The sequence below is a fragment of the Arvicanthis niloticus genome, chromosome 24 (genome assembly GCF_011762505.2).
Source record: "Arvicanthis niloticus isolate mArvNil1 chromosome 24, mArvNil1.pat.X, whole genome shotgun sequence".
Classification (NCBI taxonomy): domain Eukaryota; kingdom Metazoa; phylum Chordata; class Mammalia; order Rodentia; family Muridae; genus Arvicanthis; species Arvicanthis niloticus.
In genome coordinates, this window is record NC_133432.1 from 16,124,181 (window position 1) to 16,134,417 (window position 10,237).

General features: G+C 53.6%; 1 protein-coding gene across 1 annotated transcript in view; it reads left to right on the forward strand.

Annotated features, from left to right (window-relative positions):
* Positions 1–6,437: 6,437 nt before the first annotated feature.
* Tmem132b (transmembrane protein 132B) overlaps positions 6,438–10,237 on the forward strand; it is a 256,319-nt gene continuing 252,519 nt past the window's right edge. The window contains exon 1 of the mRNA XM_076922970.1: positions 6,438–6,704. Within this exon, the coding sequence (XP_076779085.1) occupies positions 6,644–6,704 (61 nt within the window). The 5' untranslated portion in view covers positions 6,438–6,643. The remainder of the gene's footprint in view (positions 6,705–10,237) is intronic.

The following is a 10,237-nucleotide window of genomic DNA, read 5'->3' on the forward strand; positions in this document are numbered from 1 at the left end:
TCCATATCGTGAATGAAGGGACAGAGCATTAAAACTGAATGGAGGAACTGAAGAGGCTGGAGCTATCATGCCATCCTTAAAGCCTGAGGCTCACAACCAAAACTTCTAGGAAGCAGAGAAGACTGGGTCTGGAGCTGTGAATTAGCTCTGAGGCTTCTGGCCAGAAACTTGAATATGCTTGCTTGCTTGCTTGCTTTCTTTCTTTCTTTCTTTCTTTCTTTCTTTCTTTCTTTCTATATATAAATATATATAATTTCTCTGTCTATCTATCTATCTATCTATCTATCTATCTATCTATCTATCTATCTCATTGCTCTTTTCAGAGATACCAGAAGAGGTCATCAGACCCAGTTGCAGATGGTTGTGAGCCACCATGTGGTTGCGAGCCACCATGTACTCACTGGGAATTGAACTCAGAACCTCTGGAAGAGCAGTCAGTGCTCTTAACCACTGAGCCGTCTCTCCAGCTTGTGTTTTCTAAGGAGGCTAATATTAGACAAACCCTGACGTGATTCTTTCTCCCACAGTGTGGATTTAAGGGTGCGTTCTGAGGACTGACCATGCATAAGAAAAACAGCTTAGACAGACTTTCCTTTTCCCTTTCCCTCTTCTCTGCCTCTGTCTTCCTCTCTTTTTCCTTCTGTGTGCGCATGTGCGTGTGTGCGTGCATGTACTCCCCGTTTTTGCACACGTAGAGGCTGAAGCAGAACATCGAGTGTTCGTCCTCTCACTTTCCACCTTAAAGCCTTGAGACGGGGTCTCCCACACTCCCTGTTCTAGGAGAAATATCAAGCTGTCTCTGCCCCACATTTCAAGGGTGTTCTGGGCGCCTCTGGCCACATTGGGCTTTTCACACAAGTGCCCGGGTTCAAACAATGCTTCAGAGTTGCACACCAAATGCTTTTACCCACTGAGCCATCTCTCTGCCCCTTTCTTTCCCCTCCCTCCCTCTGCAAGGCTGAGGGTGAAATTTGGCTCCATTTCTGAGCCACACCCCAGCCCCAAACCTTTGTTTTTCCACAGTGAAACGCTGCAGGAGGCCCCTTGGTTTTTCCTCAGGGAAACCCATGGAAATGGACAAGGACTCCCCTAAGGGCAGGGCCACCAGCATCTTTCAAACTGTCACACAGAGAAACAGTTATTACATGGCAGGAGAGATGCTTTCAATGTAGAATACTCTGAGAAGCAACGCAGTCATGTGACAATGCCTTCACATGACACTCACCGAGGGGTTGTCTTAGTAAAGGTTTTACTGCTGCAAACAGACACCATGACCAAGGCAACTCTTATAAGGACAATGTCTAATTGGGGCTGGCTTACAGGTTCAGAGATTCAGTCCATGATCAACAAGGTAGGAGCATGGCAGCATCCAGGCAGGCATGGTGCAGGAGGAGCTGAGAGTTCTACATCTTCATCTGAAGGCTGCTAGGAGAAGACTGACTTCCAGGCAGCTAGAATAAGGGTCTTAAAGCCCACGCCCACAGTGACACACCTACTCCAACAAGGTCACACCTCCCAATAGTGCCACTCCCTGGGCAGAGCATATACAAACCATCACGGGGTGGGTAGAGAGGGCAGGGAGGATGGCATGGGGTGCACACAAAGACACCCCAAGAGTCATCTCTTGGGACCAAGGTTCTGTTTTCTCAGGATCTAGTCTTGAGTCTGTGTCAGGAACGTGGGATTTGGAAAACTACTTAACCCTCAAAAATAGGAGAAGCACTGTGTGTGTGTGTGTGTGTTTCTTCTATCTTTTGATGTACATTCAGGTTGTTCTGTTGAGAGCTAAGTATGCGTGACTGACTGTCCATTCAGGGCTCTCCCAGAACCGGCATCTCTCCTCCAGGCTGTTTTTGGCTGCAAGTCATGGATGCCTGACACAGCATATCCTTTCAGAGGATGCTCTGCACAGGATCAGTCCGGCTGCTGAGGACACGGTGACTAAAACTGTTTCTAGAAAACGGTGTTTCTTTCTTTCACCGGTAGCTGCTGCTGGTGGGTACCGGTGGAAGAAAGTCATGAGTGGTAATCGGAGCCCCTCTCATCACACCCTCAGTCAGCGAGTGTCTAGAAGGACCGTCACCTCTCATTCAGTCGAGGGGTGAAATCTTTGTTCTGCTCGCCTTTCCTTTAGTTTACATTTGGGTGGTAGAAGCCAGGGATGCAGAGTCTGCAGATATCCCAAAGGCTGCTGAGTGAACCCATCCCAGTGGTCCAGGTGGTCAATGTGAGGCTCGGTGGACTTTGTCACCTTGAGTGTGTTTGAATGCTCTGGCCTTGCCTGTGACTATCAGCTTCATCTTTTTAGCTAGTACATTTTACTGAAAATTACCCTGAAGACCCAGGTGTCTTCACAGCATATATTATTATTATTATTTTAATAACCATTATTTTATACATATGGGTGTTTTCTCTGCATGTATAACTGTGGGACATATGTGTGCAATGCCTACAGAAACCAGCAGAGGACACCGGAACCCCTGGAACTGGAGTTACTGATGTTTGTGAGCTGCCATGTGGGTGTTGGGAATCGAACTTGGGTCCTTTGGAAGAGTAGTCACTCTTCTCAACCTCTGAACCATCTCTCCCAGGCCTTGACCCACTCTTTCTTATACACCTCCTGCTCCTGCTCCTGAGCACCTAGGGGTCAGTCTCTTCCCACAAGAGTAAGTGAGTGGAGGGGCCACAAAGGATTTTCTGCTTACGTACCTCTCTCCTATTGGCCAGCTCTTTGTGTGGGGCCTACTACTCTTTTATGTGGCCTTTACATGGGCTTCAATTCATATATATATTATATATAATACATATGTGTGTGTATTCAGAAGGGATGTATATTTATATAATATATAAATTATACAAATTATAAATTACACATACTTTATATATAAATTATATAATGTCATATGCTACACACACACACACACACATAATCTCCCAGTTTACATCTTTAATTCCAGCTCTTGGGAGGCAGAGGCAGATGGAGCTCTGTGAGTTTGAGGTTAGTCTGGTCTACATAGTGAGTTCCAGGACAGGTAGAACTACATAGTGAGACCATTTTGATTTTGAAAAAGCTATTATTGTGGGTGACTATGAGATGGGAGTGCTGGTGGTTTCTATGTAGCACAGTGCACGTGTGGCAGTCAACTCTCTCCTTCCATTGTGGATTCCAAGGACTGAAGTCAGGTGTGTGGGGTTAGTGTCGTCCCCTGCTGAGCTCTCTTGCTTTCACAGGCTTCTAGGGACTTCTGGCATCTAGTTAACCTGCTCTCCAACCCTGAGTTTCATTTCTTCTTCATTCTTTCTTTCCTTCCCTCCTTTCTTCCCTGGATTGGTACTCGGGGCTTCCTTGCATCAAGCCTGGTGCATGGTCTAGCCAGGGTCCCAGCTATTAGGGAAAGCCAGAGTGGTAACAAGCGTTCTGTAGAAGAATAAAACTAAGAAGGATGCTGGGAATGTGGTACAGTGGGTAAAGTGCATGCCTAGCATGCACAAAGTCCTGGGTTCGATTCCCACTGCATACACATACACATACACCTATTGGTTCAAGGCTGTCTGTCATCCTAGTACTCTGAAGGCAGGAGGATCAGCTGTTTGAACGCTTCAGAAAAAGAGAAAAAAGGCCCCTTCTCTCCATCAGAAGTCCACTTATCACATAACGGAAGTCTTGAAATATCTGACTCTTAGCGCTACCACAATCCTTAAGTTAGATGGACTTCTCAGCCTCAAGCTTTCCTGATTACCCCGGTGAGGATCTGCACCACCTCGGGATGTACTGGGATGTATTGCCAGTTTTGGCCACAAGATGGTACTGTTGCTCTTTGCCGGAAGCCCAGAGGCATTGGGACCCAGCTTTAGAGGCCAGGCCTGGGAGGATCTGAAGGGGACAGCCACCTGCTAGGTAGGTGTGGCCGGATCGCTACACCTCAAGGCCAGGTTAGATCTTCCTTGCCACACTACAGAACCAGGGGGTCAGTCATTTCTGACCTCAGCTTCTTTGTGTATGTATAGGACCTTGGGGGGGTCCTGCCTGGTACTCCCAGGCCAGGCGAAACTTGGGGATTTGAGGTTGGGCAGGGGTGAGAAGATGAATTTGCTGAGGGAGCTACAGGGCTTCCTGGTTATACCGTCAGCTCCTCAGCTCTTCTGGGCCTTTCAGATCATGGAAGGCTTTCCCTCTGCTTAGAATTTTCATAAATACTATCAGAAACACAGGCTGCAGGGAGGCTCAGAAAGAGTTAGGAGTTTATACAAAGTCACACAGCAACTAACCTGCCTTCTCTCTGCCATTCCACAAAACAGACCCCTCCTTCCTCTTTGTGATATGACGTCATTACCAGCAAGGGTCAGCTGGGGAGCTCATCCAGCTCAGGTCTACCTTGGATAAACAAAGAGGCTCTCTGAGATGTGATGAGGTAGGGGTAAGGTAACCGATGCCTTCCATCATACCTGGGACTTTATGGATCTTGGCTTGAGGCCTTGCTGGATGGATTCATGCCTACCCTCCATGCACTATGCCCCTAACAAGGAAGCCATAGAATCCCTCTGGCCACAGATCCTAGCTCTTGATGACCTGGTCCAATACACCCTGGCCTCCCACTGGCTATGGCTAACAGCCTGAGCTATCTCTATCATGGGGCTGCTGTTCACCCCCTGTTCCTCAAGAGTAACGGGCATGCTGTGTTTACTTTCTGTCACCATCTAGCCCAGGCCCTGCACACAGTAGGTACACAGCTAAGAGGTGTTCGAGAGTAAATGAAGGGAAGACAGAAGACGTGACTGAAGCGGCACCCAGAAGATCCTGAGACTGGGCAGCATCCCCCACAGCCATGGTCACTGAGAGGGGGTAGACAGACCCTCTGAGACCAAGGAGACTCCCAGAATCCACTGTCCACCCATTGATGCTTTTGCCAGGAGCATGGCAAAGACAGGATTCCTGAAGAAGGAGGGCAGCAGGCAGAGCAGAATTTGTTCTTGGTAACTAACCTGGTCTAACACCAGGCACCTGTTCCTTCTTCTTCTTTTTTAAATCGTGGAAGAGCCTGGAGCTGGCTAATAACGAAGTAGGCCCGCCAGCCCCCACACCAGCTGGGCAGGCTGGAGTGTTCTGATGCTCGCCCGTGGAGGCAAATCAAATGCCCGGTGGTCATGGCTGCAGTGAGCAAGAGGGTGTTGTCCTTGGTGGATCGGGTCAGGGGCTTCCTGTGTGCATTCCTGGGGATACCAGCTAGAGGTTGCCATGCCTTCATGTCTCAGCTTGGGAAACTGAGGCTCTGGGAGGCTTATGAGTTTTGCCTGCGCTGGGGTTTACAAACAGAGCAGGGTTCTCAGCTAAGGTTGCTGGACTGCAGTCTGCATCCCCCCAGTTGACCAATTTGAGATCTGACCCATTTTTTTTTTCCCACACCAAACCAAGACACCAGAAACTGGTGGCAGGGTTGGGCAGAACTGAGACTTTAATTCAGGTGCACAGCCTCTGGCTTTGCAGCCTAGTGGAGGGAACTTCCAGGGCCTCTCAGAGAAGCACCTCAAGCTTCTCTGCTTCAACCTGTCGCCCCCCGGACTAGGCTGTGCATTCAGAGGGGCTGTAGTTTCTTGGTCCCTGTAAGCTGGGACTCTCTTCCCACGCCTGGATGAAGCCTGGCTCACCTCGTGGTCAGATCGGACGACCTGCCCTGGTGGGGGAGTCGTGCCTCTCTCCTCCCCTCTCCTTAACAGACGAAGAGCGCTCTGATCCGCCCGATGCTGGCAGACACTCTTGCGGGCCCTCAGGCCACACCACATTCATCACGTGCCCTAGTCTGCGCTCAGCGGATCTATCCCTCACAGACACCTCCTTTGCGGGTCTTTCTGTGGCACGCTTGTCATCTCAACCTCGGGGACGCCCAGCGTTACGCTCCCAACACACCCTGGCAACCCGGTCGGCACTCTACACGCCCTCTCTGTCCCTGCCCGACTACCTATTTGGGTCCCCACAGGCCTTGGCGGCCCAGTGCCCTCCCCTGGGAGTGAGTGACACATCCTGCCGCTTAACCGCTGGGTGGCCGCCTGGTGTCTTGGCCCGGGGTGGGGGGGCGAGGGGAGGGAAAGGCACCTCCCTTCCTCCTCTTTCTCTGTTCTTTAACATCACTGGGCTTGGTCCTTCTCTCTCTTCCTCTCTACCCCATTCCTCTTCTTCCTCCCTCCCTTCCTCCTCTAATCTCCTTCCTTCCCTAACCCCATCCTCCTCCCTCTTCTTCTAGCCCCATTCCTCCTCCTCCTCCTTTTCCCTCCTCCTCCCTCCTCCCTCCTCCCTTCCCCTTCTCCCTCCTCCTCCTTTCCTGTCCTCCTCCCTCCTCCTCCCTCCTGGCTGCTCCCCTCCTCCTCCCTCCTCCCTCCCCTCCTCCCTGCTCGGCTCGCTCACTCTCGCGCTGGCTGGAGGGGCGGCCGGCAGCTGGCGCTGGCCGAGGCGGCGGCGGGATGGGACGCGCGCTGGGGCGCAGGAGCCGCGGCGCCGGCGGGGGCCGCGCAACTCGGGCCAAGTGCAGGGCGGGAGCGCGCTGAGCCCGGGCGCCGACTGCAGCCGGCGGCCGAGCGCGGAGCTGAGAGGTGCGGGAGGCGGCGGCGCAGGAGCGAGCGGAGCCCGGCGCCGGCTCCCGGGAGGACCATGCGGGCCCCGGCCGCGTCGCTCGGGCTGCTGCTGGCGCTGAGCGCGCTCCGCTGCGCAGGTAACGCGGCCGCGTCCCCTCCCCGACCCCGCGCGCAAAGTTGCTGCCTGGGTCCCAAGTCCCGGGCGGCCGCCGCCTCCTGCTCTTGGAGGGTCTGGGGAGCCCCGGGCGGCCCAAACCCCGCGCGCGTCCCCTTTGCCTCCTCTCCAGTCCCAGCTGCCCTTCGCATCCTTTTGGGGTTCCGGGAGCCACAGGCAGGACTCCCCGAAATCCCCCTCCTCACGCTGCCCGGCACCCGGGCCCCAGGGTCTGCTGGAGATGTGGTGGCCCAGTGTCCGTGGACCTCTGTCCTGTTGTCTGGACACCTGCGGGGCCTGGAGGTCGTCTGGGCTGGTCATGTCTGGCTTGGCTGCAGTCCTTCCCGCGCCTGGTTGCCCCCTGTCTCCATCCTCTCAAAGCCACCCGCTTACCCAGGTGGCTCCCGCTGTCTCCCAAGTAGCTTCCGCAGGCAGCCAGGTGACCCCGCCGCTCACCCTTTGGAAGCGCGGGTCGTTCCAGCACCCTGACCCATACGTGGTCGAGTAGGACCGGGGAGCGTGGTCCGAGCAGGCACCTAGTGATGTCTAACGTGAAGCTAGCTGTTCAGAGCCCTTGCCCCGAGATCGGCGAGTCTGGCTCCAGGCTGGCACCTGCGCAGCTGTCGCCTAAACCCCGCGAATGGGAAAGTCAGAATAGCCAGGTATATGCTGTTTGCAGCCTGGGCTGGAGTTGGCTAGGTTCGGCCACCACGGTGTTGCTATGTGTTGGTTGTAGAGGAAGCTTATCCTAAAATGACAGTACCCCCCTCCCCCACCCCAGGCAAGTGGAGACAATCCCAAAGGCTGGGAAGAAGCGACAGTCACGAGCCATGTTCATGTGCGTATGAGGGCTGTATTCTCCAGACCTTTAAAACCCACGTTTTGGGAGTAGGTAGCTTTAGACCGAGAGCATCGCTTTCCATTCCTTAAACCAAAACCGACCGCTCAGATACCCAGAACGCAGAAGGAAAATGCATCCTCAACTTTGCGGCTCAGACCGCCTGGGTGAGGTCGCACTTAGGAGCAAGCCTGAATGCCAACTTGTTTTGAAGAATGACTGTGTATAGGCAAAAGTAAATATTGCCTTCCTTCCAGATGACCTCAAGTGACCCCAAATATTTACTAAGACTTTCCCCCTTGGAGAGACGGTGGACAGCCTTGGGCTTTGGCTGGACCCCCGGAGGATGGCTCTGGTCTTAAAGTGGAGGGCTCTTCCTTGGTGCGATTAATGAGCAGCCTCGAGCTGTTCAGTTCTTGGCACTCCTCTGCGGCTTGGAGAGGGGGTACTGACGGGGGTCCAGGCCATTTCCTCAGAGCGGAAGCTCTGAGACGCGTTTGCCAAAGTGCACAGTCCCTTGGACTTGAAAATTACAGTGTTGTGGCTATTTTCTCTCTCCACGGGGGTCAGCGTTCGCCTGGCTGTGCTCAAAAGCCATTCTGGGCAACCTTGAGGGAGGAAGCTGCCTGTCTCTTGCCTTGTGCCAGGACGAGTCCCCTCAGCCTGTCCAGCCCCACCCAGCTACAGAAGAGCCGGTGCGTGGATGGCTCTGGGAGGTTTGCGGGTAGAAGAGAGGATGTGCCACCCCTGGGAACTCAGTCCCTGCCCTCCGAGGAGGTGTCAGCGCTGCTCCCGCTGCAAAGCTTTCTATGCTTGGGGTCCTCGGTTACCCATGCCTTCCACCGGTTCCCACCAGGGACAGAAAGAGAAACACAGTTTGCTAAGTCTATATTTAGCTCCAAAACAAGGGTGATGTTTCTCAAAGAGCTGCCTACACTTGGTTAGTTGGTTTGGGAGTTAACCAGCTTCATTCTAGAACTGGTTGCATTTTCTAGATCGTTTCTGGACCAACCTTGGACTGGCTGAGACCCCGGGAGAGGGGCTTGGAAGAGTTCAGCTGTATCAAGGCTCTCCCATGGCTCACGCTCTGTCGCCTGTGCCCTCTTTCTGCGTGGGCAGCTACCCCGGGAAGGAGAGTGGTGGGCGGACTTCTTGGAGCTTCGTGAGGGCTGAAGCATACGGAATTGCACTGGGTTGAAATCAGCACCAATCCTCCGGCTTAGCGACTAGGGGGCCCCATCATTCAAACCGTGTTTGTTCATGTAGTGGCTTTGGAAGTTAGTGATGCAACGACAGACCACATCCTCTGGGTGAAATTGACCAGCCTTGCTTTGTTGACCCTTGATGCTTTTGTTTGGAGAGGGCGTCTGTGGAATGGGGCGGGTAGGGCTCTCCCCGCACCTCTCCCCCCACCCCCTGCCCCCAGCCTTGCTAGTGACAAGTCTGCAATTGTAGGGACGGTGCTGTTGGCTTGCAAGTCACAGGGCTTAGTTCTGCTTGGCCCCGTGCAGTGGCGAGTGGTCTATTTGTTCCTCATTACACTTGGGAAGGGGTGGGCCCTGTGGTGTGAGGAAATGGGGGTGGGGGAAAATGCTAATTCCGTCGCAGCCTCCAGTGATTTTAATGGCACTTGGGACCTTCCCAGAGTAAATCATCTGACACCCCTCCTTCAGCCAGTGGCAGGAATCTGGAGGCGTGGGGGCTTCCTCAGGAGCTCCGCTTTGGTGACTGGAGCCAACAAAGAGCGTGGTGGTTGCCATGATCCGAAGGACAAAAAGGAACCCCCCCCCCCCTTCTTTGCTGGCTCGGAGTCTGGGAGGGTGGTCTCAGGCAGTAAAGTTCTTAAGGGTTTCCTTCCCAGAGAGCCCCGAGTTCTGGGTAGCCCTTTCTCTCCTGGATCTCACTTTGAAAGGGGACAGAGGGAGTTTATTTCCCTCCAAGCCTGTGAGGAGGAGGAGGAGGAGGGGCTTAGGTACCACCAGCAGCTCTTGGGAGAAAGTGGTCAGGAGCAGATGGGCGCCTCTGAGCGTAGCCCTGCTGCAGGTAGGAGGTTGAGGCCAGCCAGAGGGTGTGAATTTCTGTCAAACTGGGACCCCTGTCCACTGGCTAAAGCTCCGTCTTCTCAACTCATTGTCTTGGACTTTCGTGTGTGTGTGTGTGTGTGTGTGTGTGTGTGTGTGTGTGTGTGTGTTTGATACAGGGTCTCACTATGTAGCTCTGGCTGTCCTGGAACTCATTCTGTTGACTAGGCTGGCCTTGAATTCACTCCGTAGACCAGAGATCCGCCAGCCTCTGCCTCCCCAGTGCTGGGATTAAAGGCGGGTGCCACCGTATATATAGCCTGGCTTGGGATTGGCTGGGTAGGGAATTTTCCACTTAAGGAGCCCCAGGCTATGACAGTGACAGCCCTTTGATGTGGCCCAAGTAGGAACTTGAAAGATAAGGATAGGAGTCAGAAGGCTGCTAGTGCTGGCGCTGGTGGGAATCGGGACTCTGGGGCTGCGGGCTGTGTGGCTGGTTCTGGGAGCATGCGTTCTTGTCGGTGGGCGGGGCCTCTGTCTATCGGTGAGGCTACTTCCAGGGAAGGATAGGCAAATGTAACTTCCCTCTGTATGTCATGACACGCGCACCCTCCCAAATGATACTTTTTTTTAAAAAAGGCAAGATATTGGCAGGCC